Consider the following 20730-nt stretch of genomic DNA (forward strand, 5'->3'; position numbering starts at 1 on the left):
AGCAGAGATTAAGAAAGCATGTTAGTAATTTGCCTAAGGGTACGCAGCTTTTATGCAGAGGAATTCTTATTCCAAACTCACTACTCTTTCTATGACACTTTGGCCCTCAAAGAATACTTGTGAATGAATTAGTGAATATATTGATCCAGATAGTAATAAAATCCATAATCACAGCTTTATCAGAAGAATATTCTCACCTACTGAAAAATAACTCTGCTATTTACAGAGTAGAAACCTTTGTTACATATAAAGAGCTTTGTTACATGTAATATAGGATAATACTGATATCATCATATGTCAATACCTCTCAATATATAAACTCAGTTTCAGAATTTGAGATTATGAAAGATACACAACTTGGCTTCCAGAACATCCTCTTTTTCTTTCACGGGTATGTGCCCAAATGTACCCAAAACCTATTGCATTCTTTCAATAGGCTTTTATCTGCCTTCTGCTCACCCAGCAAAGGAATTTGATGAAGAAACAAGCTAGCCAAACATTTATTTTGACTTCTCTACTGTCATGATTTTATTACTATTCAATGTTTCTCAACAAAAAGTCAAAGAGACAGAAGAGGGAAACTGGGCAGAGCTGGTAATACACGTTGATTATATTGGCTAAACATTGAATGGCATTTTGAGATGAGAAGACTGTGTATTTTAATCAACCAAGAGTCATTTTAAATGCTTAAAGGAAATGCAAATATTATTAGTATGATCGGGGAAACCAGTTGATTACTGTCATTGGCAGCTTTACCTCTGGTATATTATGAGTTTTATTAGAAAGTTATCTTTCTCGTTCTAAAACCTGTCTTCCTGAATGAAGTTAGGGCACTATTTTACTGTGTGTGTGTGTGTGTGTGTGTGTGTGTTTTCCCCAGTGATTTCTTATAGCATCACAAAATCCCTGCAACATTATCTGTGATCTTAATGAATTTTTAGTGAAACCCACTTGACATTTGTTTGGCACTGACTTCATTTCTAAGTCTTGAATGCTGTAATCATTTTGCAGACTTCTCAAAATCAATTTGATTTAGAGTTTATTTTATACATACAGACATAACTACCTTTTTTAACAGAGTTCCTTGCACATTCACTCAGATGCTAGAGGTCTTTGTGACATTTTGTTTCTGTATTTTAAATATAGGTATAGAGTGGGATTTTGGTAATTCTAATGTCTTTTTGAGAGAGTAGACTCTGGTTGTAATAAAATATGTAAATATATCTTCTTTGAATTCCCCACAGAGCTCTGTACCATGGAGTGTGGTAGCCATGGAGTCTGCTCAAGGGGAATTTGCCAATGCGAAGAAGGTTGGGTAGGACCAACATGTGAAGAACGCTCTTGTCATTCTCACTGTGCTGAGCATGGCCAATGCAAAGATGGAAAATGTGAATGCAGCCCTGGATGGGAGGGCGACCACTGCACAATTGGTAAGTACCACCATACTTTGAACAAAGTAAATTGGATTAAAATTGAATAAGTAAAGCAGTCCAGCAAGTCAACCCCCAGGCTTCTTGTAGAAATTGAGGTGGGAAGAGAGAAGCAGGAGGAGGGTTGGCCGTAAGTTTGAAAGTTCCCTTAACTGGGAGGTTTCCTCTTGTTGATAATATCTTACTTATTTCTTGTGTCGTTTCCTTTCTCATCACTTCAGTATTCTTTATATTTTCTGCTTTCAAGTGCTTTGAGTTACTCAAATTATAGATGATACATTAGAATAAAGTGTAATTAGTGAGAGAAGTATTTTTGTTATAAAGGTAACATTCACTGCCCATTTTTCCTTTTGAAAAGTATAGGTTGTTTTGCTTGAAAACACATAGAGGCGATTTCATTAAATGAAACTCCTTTATCAGGGGCCATTCAATATCGTTAAGGGCTGCCTTTGATGCGTGTGAGGAGGACACTCCTGACCTACCCCCAATAGAACATCTGTGTTGAATTGTTTATTGGGTACTATAGAGAGTTTGTACCAAGGCATCCACTCTGTCTCATCCGTCATCACCAATTTCACTAATTTTCAGGATGCTGCCACAGACAACAGTGTGTGGGTGTGAGAGCCTATGTAATAATTAATCCATCATGTAGTCTTCACATTCTAAAAAACACTAATAATAGCAAAAGTTTCAATTATAAAATACTTCATTTTTCTGAAAAAAAAAATCAAAAGCCCTTGACACATACATGTGTCTGCCATAGAGGTTTTCTGCATATACAGAGGGACAAGTATGATTCCCATTGTTCAGCTAAGGATAGTGGGTCACGGACTGTTTCAGTGGCATTCTATGAGCACACAGAAAATTCATACAATGCAAAAACAAGTGTGGGCCTCTGGATACCCAATTCACTGTTTGTGGGCTTTTTTTCCCCAGTAGACTGCACTACAGCTTTCATTTTTAGGTGAAAGTATTTTGTTATAATGGTTGGAACCTGCCAAAGTAATGTATAAGATATATAATATATATAACATATAATTTTAATAAACTGTATTACTACTCTACTAAAGGTACAGTAAGTCTTGTTCTGTGACTGTGGAAAATATTTAAGATTCATTAAAAAGGTGGTGAGGGGTGAGATTCAGATGCAGCTTAAGTAATTACATTCCTGCACTAGAGTAAGTTTATTGCCTTCACATAAGAGGATTTAAATATTGTGATGATTACCAAAGGTGGTTACTCCAGAACTCTCTTCTAAAGATATTACTAATAAGAAGTTCAAGCCACTGCTCTTTCATGAAAGTTATTACTGAAATGTAAAAATGCAGTTCTTATACTTTTAATGAAATATGACACTTTTTTCGGAAGCCTAATAGAGTTTCTTGCAGAAAAGCCATTAATATCTTTCCCACAGAAAATATTATTCACAAACTGCACAGGCCAGTGTACCCACTTTTGAGTTGCAGACATTTCAGCAGTTCACAGTTTGCTGTTCTCCTCCCCAGGCAACAGGCGGTAAACCATTAGTACTTGTAGAGCTTCGGTTGCCCAGAAAATTCATTCAATCATTCTTCCCCCCCTTCCCTTTTTCAGCTCACTACTTAGATGCTGTCCGAGGTAAGATTTTTCTCACTAGTTTTATAACAAAAATATTTTAAATGGGAAATACGCATGTGGGGAAGAAAGGGTTGGTGGGGCTTTGGGGTTTTTGTTTGTTTGTTTGTTTTTTGTCTTTTGGCAATTTTACTTAAGTGTACTATTGTCAGGTTCGTGCTATAGTAGACAGAAAGGTAATTTGCTTTCCCAACATCAAAGAGTCACTTTTTTGTCATAGAGTTTAATGGATTGATAAGCAGTTTTAAGAATTATTTTCCCTTGTCTTTATGTTGGTTGTATGTGTGTGTGTGTATAACACAGAGAGGTAATTATTAAATGAACTAAGTTTATATAGACAGCTGAACTTTTTCCTTAATAAAACCAAATAACTTTAAGTCCACGTTCAGTATCCTTACAAGGGCAGAAGAATTATTCCCCTATAAGTACTTCATCATCCATCCTGCCAGGGATCCACATTTGACAGAGACCACGAGGGTTGTCCTATCAGATATCCTGATGCCTTTCATGAACTCAGCCTCAGAAGGTTGAAAATGTCCCACTCAAATTATCCCTAATTTCTCTTTATCCATTGTACATGCATGAGAATGGAGCTCAATAAATTTCTTTCTTAATCTGATACATGTTCATCCTATACTATTTCTTGAGGAATAAGATAGATAGATAGATAGATAGATAGATAGATAGATAGATAGATAGATAGATAGATAAACCTTTTCATGTTTTTTAACAGCCATCTGTCACCTTATTTTAAAACTTTTTCTTCTTTGGTCTGGTGATAGTTGCTTGGGAAACCATTTGGAAGGAACATTGGGTTATTTCTACAGATTAAAAAAATATTCTTTTGCTCTTTGTACTTCTGGAATTTTCTTTCAAAGACAAAATGAAAAGAATATTGATTGGACTATCTCCTGTAAAATCCAGATCTGGGCCTGTATTGCTACTGGGGAAGTTTCCAGAAGCTATATGCCATTATTGATGTCTCTGTTTATCTGCCCACTGAGCACTTGGCACATGCACATTGCCCTTTGGAATAGCCTATCTCTGAACCACTGGGACAAAGAGCAGATCACCACTGAGAAATTGAAAGTCTAAATAGAAACCATGGTCAGGGTTTGCAGTTTATCAATGGATAGAAGTCATTTTAGCATAACAATTTGCTCTTGACTATATTTATCCAGTTATTCTCTAGAATTCTGAAAGTCTATGTTTGACATGCATTAATTCCATAAACATTTGCTGAGCACTTACTATAGGAATACTATTATGCTAGCTTCTGAGAGAAATACCAAATAAGTAAAAATTCATCCTGAGCCCTCAGATCAATAACAATCTTGAAGAGAAAAGCTGAATAAATGTAAAGCAACCGCAGTGCATTTCTAAGGCACCATACGCACAAATAATGGTATAATCTGAACTGCATACCAACATACCTAAGTCCTGAAGCAACACATCACAAGGGAAAAATCAGCCCAGAGTAACAGTAGTCAGAGGTATCTCTTCATAGAAACTGCTCTTTTCCCAACTTTTTGGCCATAACTAGATACAGTATCATCCATCCAGTTTTGATTGAAATGAGGAGATAACCTTTTTCGAAAAGAAACAAAAAACATTTCTTGTCCCCATCATAGTTTTTATCCTATCTGAATCAGAGGTTGGGAATTGGGGTTAGCATTAATAATGCTTAATTGGCTCTCTAAGGAAAAGCACAGCAGAGTGAGGGATAACAAGTTCGCTGGGAAGGTGTTGTAAGCAAGCAAGCTCCTCTTCCATTTATTCAACACCTCATCTGAATGGAGCCCAGATAATTCGATTTTCCCAATAGGCAGGTATATCATTGTTGGCCAATCCCATTCTGACGTCCCTGTGATTATTACTCTCTGCTGTCCTTTCAGATGGCTGCCCAGGGCTCTGCTTTGGAAATGGGCGATGCACCCTGGATCAAAATGGTTGGCACTGTGTGTGTCAGGTGGGTTGGAGTGGGACAGGCTGCAATATTGTCATGGAAATGCTTTGTGGAGATAACTTGGACAATGATGGAGGTGAGTCATTTATTAAATGTTCATTTAAGAAAGGCATAGCCCAGTCTCTAGCACAGTGATGACCAATCTGGCCAAGAGTGAATATTAGGAATCTTCAGTATAAACAATATAAGGTCATCCTATTTTTTAAAATCTCAACTTATTGAATATTTACTGTAACCAGGCAATACTCCAAACACTTCACATGTATTGTATCTCACTTAATTCTCGCAATAATGCTATGAGGTATACATACTATGTTCCCCATGTATAAATGGGGAAACTAATGCTTGGAGGATGGTAAATGACTTTTCCGAGATCACCCAGCTAGAAAATAACAGAACCAAGGTTCCAATTCAGGGCTATAAGACTTCAGTTTCTGTTTTCTTAATTATTGCAAAATCCCGCTACCTACCATATCAATGGCATTTGTTATACTAAATTAAATCAATGTACCACTGTCTAAACTGTCAGATGCTAGTGTAGCTTGCACTGTACACACTGTGAAGTGGTTTTCTTTCTTCTTAGTTATTTAGAGCTCCCTCTTGTGTCTTTACCTTTTAGTAACACTATATCTTTCAAAGGACACAGCATCTAGATAATTCACAGTAGAATTTTTTATATTTAATTCAAGAGCTGCACATGTTTTAAAAAGCCATATGTGGCTCCAAGGCCTCAGGGTAACCACTTCTATTTTAGTCAAGCAAACAAAAGCATCTAATACATTGTACAGTCAGGCCTCAAAACAGCCCAAATCACCTCTGAATGAGCCTAAAACAACAAATCCTCACTTTCCTTTTACTTTCTACTCGAGGAAACATGAAATTGACCAAAAAAAAAAATTCTCTCTAATTTCTATATATTAACTTAAGATGAAGCAAATTATTAAATTTCATTCCTCAAGTTTTCTGTATCTGCTTAGACAATTACATACTTTATCATTTGAATCCAGACAGGCTTAAATCAATAAGGTAGCAATCATAGTTTAAGCACCAAATCATGTGTAAGAGTGTCCTCTTTTCTTGTTCTGGCTAACAGTTTACTTTAAAAAGTTACAAGACCTTATGAATTTTAAGTGGAAGCAACTTTCTGATTAAGAGCATACGGCTTTGAAGTTAGAATTTCTGAGTTCAGATGTCAGCTCTGCTATGTACTTCCAGCTGTCTGATTTGGCAAAATTTCTTGCTATCTCTGTGCTCTAATTTTCATATCTCTAAAATGGGACTTATGATAATAATAGCTGTCTAATAGAGTTGTTTTAAGTATTAAACAAGGTAATTCATATGAACTACTTAAAAGATGATAAATTACACCAATTGCTGCCACTCCAACACACACACACACACACACACACACACACACACACACGATAAACTTAGGATAACAGACCATTTTCTGAAGAGACTGTTTACTTCCTATCTAAATTGAAATTTGTGTTTGGGAGGCCCAGAGTGAGATTTTCAATTAAATGGTACACTGATCAACTATTTACCTGACTTTTATGGCCTGTCAAGCCTTATCTTCACCTTCCTTCCTTTACTTCATTTTCATGATCTATCTCTTTACCTGATATGTCCTCTCCTCTACACTCATCTTTCTCTGTCCATCATTTAAGTCCCAACTCAAGCCATATCTCCTATGACACCTCTGACATCCACCATCCCAATCTCCCATGGTATTTATCATATGCACCATACAATCAAGCACTTAGTAATATCCTGTCTATATTGTTTTCTTGTTACATGTTAAAATATGACTCAGAGTTCGTTGTTTGATGCCCAATATAATTACTAATAATGTTAGCTCACTTGTGAAACCAAATATATATATGTATATATATGACTGAGATATGCTGTATACCAGAAATTGACATATTGTAACTGACTATACTTCAATTTTAAAAAACATTAGCTCACTTGTATTCAAGGTTTACTGTGTACAAGGCATTGTGCTGAGCCCTTTATGCAAATTATTTCACTCAATTCTCATGAGGTAGGAACTACTATTAACACTATTTTACAAATAAGGAAACTGAGGCACAGAGAAATTAAACAAGTTGTTCAAGATCATATAGAAAGTAAACGATAGAGCCACGGTGTAAACCTAGGTGGTATGCCTCATTCCAAAAAGGATTTGAGGTAGTAACAGCGATTTCTCAGTTGATATATTGATTGAAATGTTATGCTCAGAAAATACATTAACAACCTATGCAGTTATAATTTCTGACTCAGGGTTGAGCCAAAATAAGTTTCCTGCCTTAATAAAGTATAGCTTGATAAAAAATAATTGAATATTTAATTATCAAGCATTTTTTATTGCCTCAGGGCCACCTCAAGGCAGCCAAAAATGTTTAATGAATGGATCAGTTAAGTATTAATGAAATAATAGATTATCAGTTTTCAATGTTTGTGGTATATATAGATACAAAGAATATAGAAGATTTTGCTGAGTGTGTATTGACCTATGAGCATTCCTTTAAAACTGTGTATCTGTGTGGGAATCAAAAATCAAAGACCTGATGTGAGTTTAGTGTATTTTTATGAGTTTCTCTTTAGGGAGTAGCAAGGGAAGGCTCCTTGAGAGATTCAATTACCATTTTTTTTTCCTTTGGTAGGATTAAGATGATATTGATGCCAAATAAATATTCAGTTCTACCTTGAGATGAAAAGATGGATTAAATAACCTCTGAAAGCCCCATGACTAAGATTTTGGACAATAAATCTATACTTATATCATTTAAATAACACCTCTAAAAATACATTAAATACCCTTCATTTGGTGGTCTTAGCTTTCCAGCTATCCAGAATGACTGGATTCATTTCCAGCTATCCAGAATGATTGAATATGACTAATGATCAGTATGAATGTGTGCATACTTGTTTGTGCAGGTGTAAGTGTGCGTTTTAATTAAATCAGAAAGTGCCAATTGAACCTTTGGGGAAAAAAGTGGTCCCAATTTTTAAAATGTTAATTCTTCAGAAATCTTCCCAATCCAAAAAACAATCACTTTCAAGCAGTTGCTTCAAGTAGCTGCTACCTGATTACTCTGTATTATTGCTGATACTTAAAGAATGGCAGGATTTTTTTTTTTTTTTTGGCATTCTAATCAGCTTTGAATACTCATTAGTATTACTGCTACTTCCTCCAGCTTTGACTTTAGTTATACTCTGATTCAATGCATTGTGACTCTTAGTAACTAATTGGGCTACATTGAATATGTGGGTGACACAGGTCTAGGAGCTACCTAAGAGCTCCTTGAACAGGGAAAACAGAACAGAAAGCAAATACCCTTTAGATTTTTTTCTTAACATGCAAAAAAAGGAAAACTATCTTCTGCATTGTATATATAATAAGTAATTACCAAAGAAATCACAAATCTATCAAATGTCTTGCCCTCATATATCCCTTTAGTCACCAAGCCCCTACCACATGCACAGCTTTGTACTTGGAAGAAGAGACTTAACCTTATGGTGACCACATTTTCATATGTTAATCATGTGTCCTGATTTGGGGTTTAGAAAATATACTCACCATACATTATATGCACATATGAATTGACATAAGAAAAAATGTTTAGACATAATATTATCTGAATCACAATAGCTAAAACAAACAATAGTGACAGAAAGCTAGAACTATCAAATGTTAAAGAATATTTTCAAAGTATGATAATTAAAACAAAGTGGTACTGATGTAAGAGTAGATAGATCAACACAACTGAATAAAAGCTTAGGGACACACCCCAAGACAAATAAAAATTTAGTATATTATCAAACCAGTGTCAAAAATCAGTGGGGAAATTAAGCATTATGAAATAAGTGGTGCTGAGACAACTATTAAGAAAAAAACTTAAGATTTTCAATTCAAACCATATTCCAAAAGAATAAGATAAATAAAAAGACTCTAGGTGATTGAGTTGAAGGTTAAAGAAAACTCAAACACAATTAGGAGAAAATATAGGTGACATATCTCAAGATTGGAAAGGACTAGGAGGAGGGATAAATTACAGATTTGAGATTAACAGATATACACTACTATGTATAAAATAGATAAACAACAAGGACCTACTGTATAGCACAGGGAACTATATTCAGTATCTTGTAATAACCTATAATGGAAAAGAATCTGAAAAAGAAAAAAATATATATATATATATAACTGAATCACTTTGCTGTATACCTGAAACATTGTTAATCAACTACACTTCAATAAAAAAATAAGATTGGAAAGGCCTTCTTAAACATAAAAGCTGAGAAAGAAACCATAATAGGAAAAAAATGATAAATCAAACTTCATAAAATTGGACTTCATAAAAATTTCAAACTTCTTTATGTTGTTTGGCTAAGTTTATAGACCATCCAGCATCTATAAATAGCGAAATCTGCACTGTCTGATGTGGTAGACACTAGCCACAAGTGACTATTTCAATATAATTTAGATAACATTGAAAATTCCACTTCTCAGTTGCAGTAGCCACAGCGCAAGTGCTCAACATGAGGCTAGTGACTACTGTCTTAGTGCATATCTAAAGCATTCCTATCAATGGAGAAAGTTCTATTGGATAGCACCAATCCAAATGTTTGACTCAAGTATTTTACCTTTCAACCAAACATTTCATACTAGGTACCAATTTTCCATTCATTCATTACTGCTTTATGCCAACTATTGTGCTTGGCACTGAGGAGAAAATGACAGACAAATTTCTGCCTTCATGGAGTTTATGGTCTAAGAAGGAAGGCGGGTACTAAACAAGAAACCACAAAAATAACTATATATATATATACACAATTGTAAAGAGTACTATAAAAATATTAGAGTGCTATAATCATTTAGAGAGGGACCTAACCAAGTCTGTATGACAACAGAGGACTCTTATGAGTCAGGGGAAGAATGTTACAGGTCAGGGAAACAGTGTGTGCAAATGCCCTGAGGTGGAAATGTACTAGACTCTTTTAGGAAGTGAAAAGCAAGTCATTGTGGCTGGACTACAGTGAGTCAGGCAGAGATTGGTGGGAGATGAAAATATAAAGGTAGGCACTGGCCAGATTATACAGAACACTGAATTTTATAAGATCTTCAGCTATCAGGGATTACATTTTATTTGGTTTCTGATATTGTGGAAAGATTGTCAAGGAGGTTAAAAAGATATAGAATGAGAGTATTTAATCAAAACAGCCTTTTCCCCTGTGATCTTTTACATATTTCTCACATATTTGTCCAAGCTTCTCTTATACAAACTCTTCCAGTGGTCTATATTCACATTCATTGGTAAAATCAATAAGTTAATTGTGTAAAAGAGAATGATCTTCCAGGAATCATTCTTCATAACAAGTCACCATTCATTAAGAACAATAGCTATTTGTGAGCCTGTTTTATGATATAGTGTTTCTAGATCTAGAAATCAGCACCATGGGTGAATTATGAACACATATAAGCTCATGGATCAATAAGTCTCATGTTCTGAATGTCACCAGCATGCTGCAGTTTTTAATAAATAGGAAAATGAAATAGAAGGAGCAATGAATTGATAATAGTTGCTCTGTTTAAGAGCCAGACCCCTTCTCCACATTTACTTTTAAGATTCAGCTGGGACAAAAGACCGGGCATCAGAAAGCATATTCCTAAATATTCTCTTCTGCCATACCATCCTCACTTCCAAGCAACCCATTTGTTAAAAGATCATCACTGAGTTATGAGAGCCTAAACTGCCAAATGATACTAGATATAAGTGGAAGTTGGAAAATTTAAAGTCTAGAATTGGTTAACCACTCTCTAACTGGATCTGTCACATGTCTATCAACTAAGGCTAGTATTACCTGCCATCTTCCTACTTTGCAGTTATGAAAATGAATGAGATAGTGTTGGAAATACAGTAATATAAAGTGGATAATTAAGGTGTGGTATCAATGAAGAATCTGTAACATATATTTTAAGGCACTAATGGAACATTTATCAATCTCCAGGTAAATTTGTGATTGTCATAGAAAAAGGACTTTGAGGACATCCATTTATTCATTCAAAAAATATTGATTGAAAGCTTCCTTCGAGCCAGGAACTGTGGTAGTCATTGAGGAAATAGCAATGAATAAAAAAAGACTAAATCCTTGTTCCATGGGTCTTATGTTCTAGTTGTGAGAGGCAGGTGAGAAACAAACAAACAAAAAAAAACCATTTTAAATAGTATGATAGAAGGTGGTAAGTGTGATGGAGACTTTTTTTAAAGCAGGGAAAAAAGGAATCGGGAGGGTGGAACAGAGGTGGAATTTTAAATAATGTGGTCAGAGAAAAAAGCTTCACTGAGAAGGTGGCATTTGAGTAAAGTCTTAAAGGAGGTGAGGGGTTAGCCATGTTGATAGTGGAGAGAACATTCCAGGCATAGGAATTGGGAGGAAGGGGGTGTGGGATAATAGGAAGTAAGTAAAGTCGGAGGGGTAAGAGAGAGACAGTTTAGAACCAGACTGTGAGAAAGTCATTGTCAGGACATGGGCTTTTCCTCTGAGCGATTTGGGAAGCCGTTGATGGCAGGTGAGGAGGACATGCACATTAATGGCATAAAAACAATTTACTTTCCTCATGTAGAAAAGTGACTGTAGGTTATAGCAGTAACAGTGATTTGGGCAAGTCCAATCCTAAATGCACTTGAGCTCTCCCACTTTCTTTTCACTAATACAGCAAAATACTAGGGTGAAAGTCGGACTGAATAAATGAAAAGAAAAAAAATTATAGACTATTCCCAAAGAAAACATAGTCATGTTACTTTCAATGCATAACACAGCAACAACTAAGCCAACAGGAGTGCGTAGTAGGGGGTCTGCTTTAGTAAAAATGCATGAGTGATTCATAATTAGTCCATTGTTTGTGGGTTTCTACGATGCCTAAGGAGATTTTGTTCACTGAATCACTTGAATGATCAGCCCTTCAACTTCTTTTTCAACTATTAATTTTCTTGGCAGACCCTCTATTCTATAGATGCTGAAAAGGTTAAGCTTCAATCCAGCCCCTTTCCAAATGATAACAAATTCTGAATTTGTGAAAATCTATGAATAAATATTTACTGTAGCATTAGTGTCTGTTTAGAATCACATAGGATCCTACCTCTCTGACAACTTAACCAAGCAGAGTTCACAAAATGAACATTCCAACGAACTGCTTAGGCTACATAGAAATTAACTGTCCTCTGGCCAGTGATAAGGCAGGTCAATAGAAGTGAATCTGAACACTTTAAGCTGCCACTGCAGACCATTGGTATGTACCCCTAGAATTCTATCCCTAGACTCTTTGCAGTCTCTACAGTCTAGAATTTGGTTAATGGTAATAACTAACATTTATCAAGAGTGCTAGCTACTAAACCCTAAGTATTGTGCTCAGCTCTTTATGATTAGTACAGCATGTGATCCTTACAACTATGCTGTAGGGTAGTTCTTTTTATTATCTCCATCTAGTAGATTAGGAGACTGAGAATCCAGGAGTTGCAGTGATTTGTCCAGGATTATATAGTGGCAAAGTCAAGATTAGAGTCAAAGTCGTCTGATCTTTCACCCTAACCACTTCATGTGTTCTAAATGCGACATGAATCAGGCACTTGGAGGTCTTACAGCCTACATCAGTAGTACTAGCAATACTGCTTAGATGTAGGTGTGGAATGTGTGATTTGTAGTCAGAACACTGGCTGGTAATATGACTCCCATATTTCTTCCAACTGTGCAACCACATTGAGCCTCCCCTCCCTTATGTGTAAAATGGAGATGAGAATGTGAGCCTAACAGAGTTGTTGCCTGGATTTAATTGAAATACGTAGAAGTGGTACCCAGCACCATACCCAACAAATGTTAGCTAACCTTTATGTGTTTCCAAATCCTTTTGGATAGCCTACCATGACCTAGCTGTCCATTTTTATCAAGGTGATAACATGGGTGCTGTCCCTAAAAGGATATATATTTGTAAATTCATTTTAAGGATTAGGAAAATAGGGGTTTTTCCTATATTGTTCATATTCCCTTGTCCAATCTTGCTTTCAACCAAGGGCATAACATCTAGGAGGTAAAAGTTTAATAGTGAGTGACTCAATCATGCACAGAAGAAAACTAGTGTTCCTTGATCTTCCTCAACCCCAATTGAGCCAACTGGCATAGGCCCTGACTGTTCGGCAAAGCTAGGATCAGTGAATGTTGTGTTTAGTCCTTTAAGATAGTTTAACCTCCCTCTTTTTGGAGCAGGCCCTAAAAGTGAAATAAGTTAACTTTTGATGTGTCCATATCTGACACCTTGAATCTAGCTGTCAGGAGGGTGCCACAGTTTCCAATTCAGAACAATAAAAGAACCATTAATAGCCACAAAAAAAGAAAGAAAAAGAAAGAAACCCACACATGCAGTGTGACTGTCATTTGCACTTCTTTGTAACAGTCTAGACATACTGTATGGAGTGTTATCCAATGTGATAATTGGTAAGTAGATCTTTGCCCATGTACTGGGCTCACCTACAAATTATAATTTGGGGGTTGCATACCATTATTGGTCAGCTTTCCCGCAGCCTTTCTAGATTCAACTGAAGTCTTGCTGTTTGTTCTCTCAGAAAACAGAGGCCTTAGAGGGTCAGCCCTGTATAATAGGCAATTATTGCATTTGAAACATTAGCTTGGAATTTATAACACGTAACTAGATGAGAATGTGAGTCCCAATTTTGAATTGGCTCTGTGTTTCATTTTAGAGTCCAGTTTTGAAGATCATTTGGGCATGACTATTTATTTAAAATCTATTTCTTTTCAAAAATAAGCTAGAATTGTGTGGTTGACAGGTTGAAACCTGTGAATGCCCAATCTCATTGTTACTAGTGCATTTATTACCAATTGGAAGATAAAGGTGACTGCCCATTCAAAAAGCAGTTTTTCATTGTTTAATATACTATGTACCAATTCCAGACATCAAACTGTTTTAATCAGACTGATATTTTTGCCATCTTTTCAGTGCATCCAGATGTTTAATTAGTAGAGTTAAGTGATAATGTGCTAATAGGAGGCTGAGAACAACATATTGGAGAGAGAGGTGGTAGTGGCATCTAAATCTATAGAAAATCTGTTAATATAATTTGCTGAATGAGGGGAGAAAGGGGAGCAGAAGGGAACTTCTTAGTGAAACTAATCCACACTTAAAAGTTATCCATCAGTGAAAAAGAAATATGTATACAGAGAAGTAAAAATCAGGGGCAAAAATACACTGAACAAACAGCGTAGGCTAGAAAGCAGCAAACTGCATTTTAAATCAAAGTAGTGTCTACAGTGCAGGGAATTTGAAAGGACCTCATGTGGGGAAAAATATTTCCTGGGTGCCCTAGGGCTACTGTTCCAAACGCCTACTCTCTTGGTGTTCCTGGCTTTCATTGCCCCCAGCTGTGGTATATCCCCCTCCAGCTCAACAGGAGCGGCCAAGTAAGGGAGGGAGAGCGAGCCAAAGAGCCGCACGAAACCGGTGCCAGCAACTTTCATCATCAGCCTTAAGGAGCTGGTGATCCATCTGAACCTCCCTATTCCACTGCAAGCCAAGATTAGCATCTTTATATTTACCCTTGTTAAGCATCTAAATTAGAGCTACTTGTCTACTTTAAGGACCTTGGAAGGACTTTAATTTTTTTCAGCTTATTAGGTGTGGAATTAAGTTTCCATATGCTCAGTTAATCACTCCAGCCCCTTCTCTTCTCATGTAACGCTCCTATGACACTTACTACATTTTTAACTGGTCTAAGAGTCAGCTGTTTTATGCCCCCTCTTCCTCCTGCTAAGCTCTGAGCTCCTGAAAACAGGAAAAGGGTCTTTTCACCTCTTCCCCAAGCACCTAGCACAGTGTTGTGCACCTGCAGTCAGCTCTCTGTATCTGTGGGTTCTGCATCCCTGGATCCAACCAACCACGGATAAAAATATTTGGAAAAAAATTCTAGAAAGTTCCCAAAAGCAAAACTTGAATTTGACACACACCTCACAACTATTTACATGTCATTTACATTATATTTACAACGATTTACATGGTATTTACATTGTGTTAGGTATTATAAGTAATCTAGAGATGACAACGTATATGGGAGGGTATGCGTAGGTTATATGCAAATACTGTCCCATTTTATATAAGGGACTTGAGCATCTTTGGATTTTGGTACCCTCAGGGGTCCTGGAACTGATCCCCCTCAGATACTAAGGAACAACTGTATTAGATTCTCAATAGTCTCCCCTCCTCCTGTAACCCCTGTCCCCCACCCACATCATTCTTCTACCAAAGAATGAAGCTTTTATGTGATTTATTTATTGGAACAACCGTGGATTCAGGGGTTTGGAGTAAATGGTGAAGGTCTGGGAAATTAAAGAGAGCCACTCATCACTATATACAGAAGGTTTATTAGTGTTTACTTCAAATAACTGCTGTTAGGAACCAGTAAGCTCTAGTTCTTCTGCAGGTTCCTAAAAAAGTGGTTCTGAAACTTTAGTATGCTTCAGAATCACTGAGATTAAGCATGGCATAATCTTGGGCTCTGAAGAAATAGGTGGGACTCAAGAATTAATAAGCTCCCCAGGTAACTGACTACACATTTGAAAATCACTGCCCTGCTTTAGACAGTGTCACCATAAGAACCATCCTCTATTGTGAGAATTAGGACTAGACGAGTATATTGGGAGAATTATTTAAAAATACAAATTCAGGTTGGCAAGCATTTGTTAACTATATACTCATAAGTGTACATGGTGTGAGAAAATCAAGAAAATTATAAGAAATAGTTGCTATCCTGGAGGAATGGTCTTGCTGAGGAAGGAGGAAACTTCAAAAGAGTGATACCTAACAGAACACTCTCTTCAAATGCTGAACAGTGTAGTCCAGCCCATAAATGCTGGAGGATTCAGGAAGGAGAGATTTATGAACAACATAGTTTGAATTTCACTCTTGTGCCATATAAACTCAGAGTGAGTGATAATTCATGAGAAACACATGAATTTACTAGATTCTAAACTCAAAACATGGACAGCTACCTTTGGCTATATTCTAGATTCTTCTCCATTTGTGCATATTTTAAGCTATATTGTTTCTTTTGAAGCTAAATTTCAAAATTTTCTTTTTCAGATGGTTTGACTGACTGTGTGGACCCCGACTGTTGTCAACAAAGCAACTGTTATGTAAGTCCACTCTGTCAAGGCTCACCCGATCCTCTTGACCTCATTCAGCAAAGCCAACCTCTCTTCTCACAACACACTTCAAGACTCTTCTATGATCGAATCAAATTCCTCATTGGCAAGGACAGTACTCATGTCATTCCTCCAGAGATCTCATTTGACAGCAGGTATATATGTATTTATTGTTATTCCTTAATGAACAGTGGTCATGTTTTTCCTTAACTGTGAAAGGAAGATAAACACACACACGATGTATATTGTTTGTAGTAAAGTATAAATGGGGCTTTTAATGACAAAAACAGAAGTATAATTTGCAAATTTATTGTTGAGCTTCTGGATTGATCCCTTGAAAAATTCTTAAATTTCAAAAGCTTAATTTGAAGTTTTATTTCATGGTGTCATATGAAAGAGTTGGGTAAGTTTGACATCCTAAAGTGAAATGCCAGACTTGTGAAAATCTGTCTTCTAGGAAAGCTCAAATGCATGAATTGTCACCAAAGACCTGAAACCAAAGTCCAACCCATTAAGGGAATAAATTTGTTAAAATTAACTTACTCATTTGAAGTATAATAACATGAATTTGCTCATTGTTATTCTCTGCTTCACCTTCAGCAGTGATAGTTTCGTAATTAGCACTAGATGTAAGTAAGTCACTGAAGTCAACATTTCTGGTCTTTTAAAAATGTCCTTCTTTGTTCTTGCTATCATTAAACATGTTTAAATATTATTTATGAAACAGAATACAAAGTCGAGCAGTTGGGGGGCTTGAGGGTTGGCCGACGTAAGGGTTCAGTAACGACAGCAAAGCCCCAGGTCCTTTCCTTTTCTCTATTCTATCACCTTCATCATAAGCTTCATTCTCGGGTTGGTAGCAAGATGGCTGTGGCAACTGTAGGCTCACTTCGGACACGATGAGGACCAGAGGAAAACAGAAAAACAAATTCCCCCAACCATGGAAGTAAACTCTTTCCTTCACTCTGACTGTTTCTAATATTTCACTAGCTTCTAGACGATTACAAACAGAAATTAAAAAAAAAAAAAGAAAACCATTGAAGGTACTTGTCCAGGAACTCCTGTCTACATCCCAACCACTCAGTTGCATCCTGGGAGGTGTTATCTGTCCCCAAGAAAAACTTGGCCAAAAGTTTATATTGATATGCGTGACAGTCTAAGGAAACTACAACTCAGTCTTGACCTATACACAGTGGAAAAAGGGAAGAAAATGTGCATGTAAATTTAAAACCCTCAGCATCCTTCCCACAGATTGTATACTAGAACTGTTATTGAAACTTAAAACTTCCTTATTTTTATTATTGTGCAGTTCTTTTAAGTTCTATTTAAAGTCTCTGACAGAACCCAAAACCCAAATGCCAATGCATCACAAGAAAGGCCTTTTCTGCCAGGGGATCTAGTCAAAGTTTGCCTTCTTCCAAGAGACTCAGTCATCCCCATTTTGAAGTGTTTCCCCCAGCTCAGTAATAACTTTGGAGTAACTTTCAAATGGGCTGCAGTCAAAGTAATTATTTAGACAGTGAAGACTTATTTATTGCACAGCAGAGGAACAAAGGAAACAAAAAGCATTCTTCTTGCTTAAGGAAAAGTCTGTCCCAAAGGAAAGAAATAAATAAATGAAACACCAACCTCCGTGACATGGAGATATGTATTAACTGACTCACTGAACTCAAGGAAAGGGAGAAAGTCAGGACCTAAGAGAGATGGGAGACAAGTTACTGTGACCCAGAGGAGGGCGTTTGAGCAATAAACTTAGAAAAGTGGAGAGAAACTTCAGCCCCTGCGGTTCAGCTTCATGCTCCAGCAGCGCTTGCCAGCCGCTCACAGAGAGAACAAACCTATTACTTGTGGTGCTTAATGCCCTTCTCCTCCTCCGGGTTTGATTGAGTTTTCCTCATTCTTTTGTAAAAGGCTCCAAGTTATCATTTGACTCTGCGAGTCACATTTGAATTCCGAACGACGACCTCCTTCATCCAGTGGTCTCAGCTCTGACAGACATCTCTAACCTGTCAGAAAAGGTGCAGGCCTTTTCCAAGGGAAGTAGGTGGGGACAAGCAGTCTAAGTATATTTCCTCTGAAAAATCAACACATGCAGTGTTATTCAGGGTATCTCTGGGTAAAATCAATCCAACTCTGATCACATAGAGTATAAATAATAATAGTTACCAGCTCTTACATCTGTATAGTACTTTTTCATTTGCGAACCTCTCAAACATACATTATTCATTTTATTCTCACCATATCCCCATTAAGTAGGTATTAGTCTTGATGCATTTTATACATGAGGAAACTGAGGTTCAGGGAGATTAAATAAGTGGCCCAACAGCACACAGCCAGCAAATTTATATCGTAGCAACTCTTGTAACCTTTCTGTTACACCACTGCTGCCCCATTTCAACTGGTCCTTAAATAAGCCTAGTGACTTAGATCTAACTTATACTGGATAAATGACATCTGGGTCAACACAGGACACTTTGAAACCAAGTGTATTTTAAATATATTTTAAAATCCAGTTCATTTTATCACATTTCAATGATATTATTTATGAACTCCAAGCCAGTGCTAATGAACTTGGTAGAAGAACACATTTGAACAACTGCTAAAATGGGACTTTTGCTACATGTAAATTATTACTAAGCACTTCTTAAGTGTCAGGTCTTGTACTAAGCCTTTACATGGGTTATCTCATTTAATCCTTACCAAAACCCTGTATGGTAGGCACTTGTATGATCTCCACTTTTCAAGTGAGACAACAATAACTGAGATGTCAAGTAAGTCACTTGCCCAAGGTCACAGCCTATGAGTGTCAGACCTAGGATTTGAACCCAAGCCAACTAATTCTGAGAGCCTGACCTCTAAACCACTATGCTGGGCACTTTGGCTTCTTAGAAAGCTGGGCTAGCTGACTCTGAAAAGACTTATGGCCCTTAGACATCTCTGACTGTGGGGTTGTTCTCCTCAGACAGATCTAGAATACTTAGGTACTGTAATCAGGGGATCCATTCTGCTTTTTTGCTTTTGCCACATAATTGAGTGAGAGCTGGGTAGGCAGATAAAGAAATCATTGCCGAGGGGCTCACTTGCTACCGGCGGAATGTGACCCACGCACATGACTTACTGCTGAGTGTTGCCACCATCAGAGGCCTTTGGAGCTAAAGATGGAGGCATATGGGTGACTAACTGTTGCAAGGACACATAAAGGTTAAATAGCTGTTCATCCTTGTGCATCCAAGTGAGACTAGCCTTTCTTGTTCTGAGCTGGCCGTACTGGCAGGTGAGAGCACATGGAATGTGTACCTCCTGTGCCCTGTGACGGTGTGATGTCACTGTTACATGCCACTTGCCCACTGTTGAGTCTCCAGCCAGCCCAACTCACTTACTGTTTTTTCCTTAAATACATTTTACCCTGTAGCCTGAGTTTCTCTTTTATTTTTTTTCAGTCAACTCCAAACATGACTACAAAGTAAACCACATTTTCTACGTGCCCTGTATGACTTATTACTTTTTAATAATGTAAATAGGTGAACAGAAGCATTATTGATCTTCAGTGTCTAAGCATTTAATCACTATTAATAATGTAAAAGGTTTTTATAAATATGTAAAAACAAGAGTACATTAAACTAAACGACAGCAGTAATTTGCAAAGGCAGACATTTCACTCGCCATTACTAATGGAGAAGTACATTTAAAAAAGAAAATCCTACCGGGGTTGGTGCAGCCGCTGACAGCAAGGCCTGGCCAAACTCAATTGTCTGTTTTGTAGCCATGAGAGGCTGACACCCCCCCCCCATCAATCCACATCAAGTTGTCTACATCAGAGATTGCTTAATATCAGCCCACAGATGTATTTTGTTTGGCCCAATACTTAGAAACTAAGAGATCTAACATAAAAACTGGAGTGTCTTCCTTCTCTAGAAAATTGATGAAGTTTGACAGCCCTGGGCCCATAGGCATGGCATCGCTGTTCCAGAGCTGAGGGCCAGCTGCCCCTCTGGATGGACTGTGACTATGAATATGACATGCCTCTCTCGCTCACCAGTCACCGTTTCCCTGAAACTCGGCTCTCTTCCCTCACTTTTAATGTCCTACCTGGCCCTGCTGACATTTGAGTATGTAGCCTCTGGACTACACAGCTTCTATAGCTTTCCTTGGAAAGATCTCAAGTGTTTGTTTTTTCTTTCTGATCTGTTTCCCTGAGAGTCTGTAAAAATCCAATCTTATCTTTTTCCTAAATTTTTGAACCTTTGCTCGGTTGGTTTAAAAAGAGAAAAAACAAAGTGACTGAACATGAGCTAAAAATCAAATTAATGGAAGGCTATTTCCACCCTGAATTCACTAGGGTACCTCATGAATAAATTGGTGTACACTCTGCCTTACACCTTAGGCTAATCGACACCCAGGTCCCACCTTAGTAGAAGCGAAATGTTCACTTTCTATGAGAAGGATGTGTCTGTCAAGAGGCATTTGACTTATGTTTGTGACTTAGAGTAAGTTTTAAGAACA

The 20730-nt window shown here is 37.1% G+C and overlaps 1 protein-coding gene across 4 annotated transcripts in view; it reads left to right on the forward strand.

Moving 5' to 3' along the window:
• TENM1 (teneurin transmembrane protein 1) overlaps nt 1-20730 on the forward strand; it is a 701438-nt gene that overhangs the window by 529534 nt on the left and 151174 nt on the right. For all 4 annotated transcript variants that reach the window (XM_031445499.2, XM_064482772.1, XM_064482770.1 and 1 more), the window contains 4 exons: nt 1245-1430; nt 3024-3047; nt 4940-5086; nt 16166-16382. In XM_031445499.2, coding sequence (XP_031301359.1) covers nt 1245-1430; nt 3024-3047; nt 4940-5086; nt 16166-16382 — 574 coding nt within the window. The remainder of the gene's footprint in view (nt 1-1244; nt 1431-3023; nt 3048-4939; nt 5087-16165; nt 16383-20730) is intronic.

This window comes from Camelus dromedarius, chromosome X, assembly GCF_036321535.1.
Source record: "Camelus dromedarius isolate mCamDro1 chromosome X, mCamDro1.pat, whole genome shotgun sequence".
NCBI lineage: Eukaryota > Metazoa > Chordata > Mammalia > Artiodactyla > Camelidae > Camelus > Camelus dromedarius.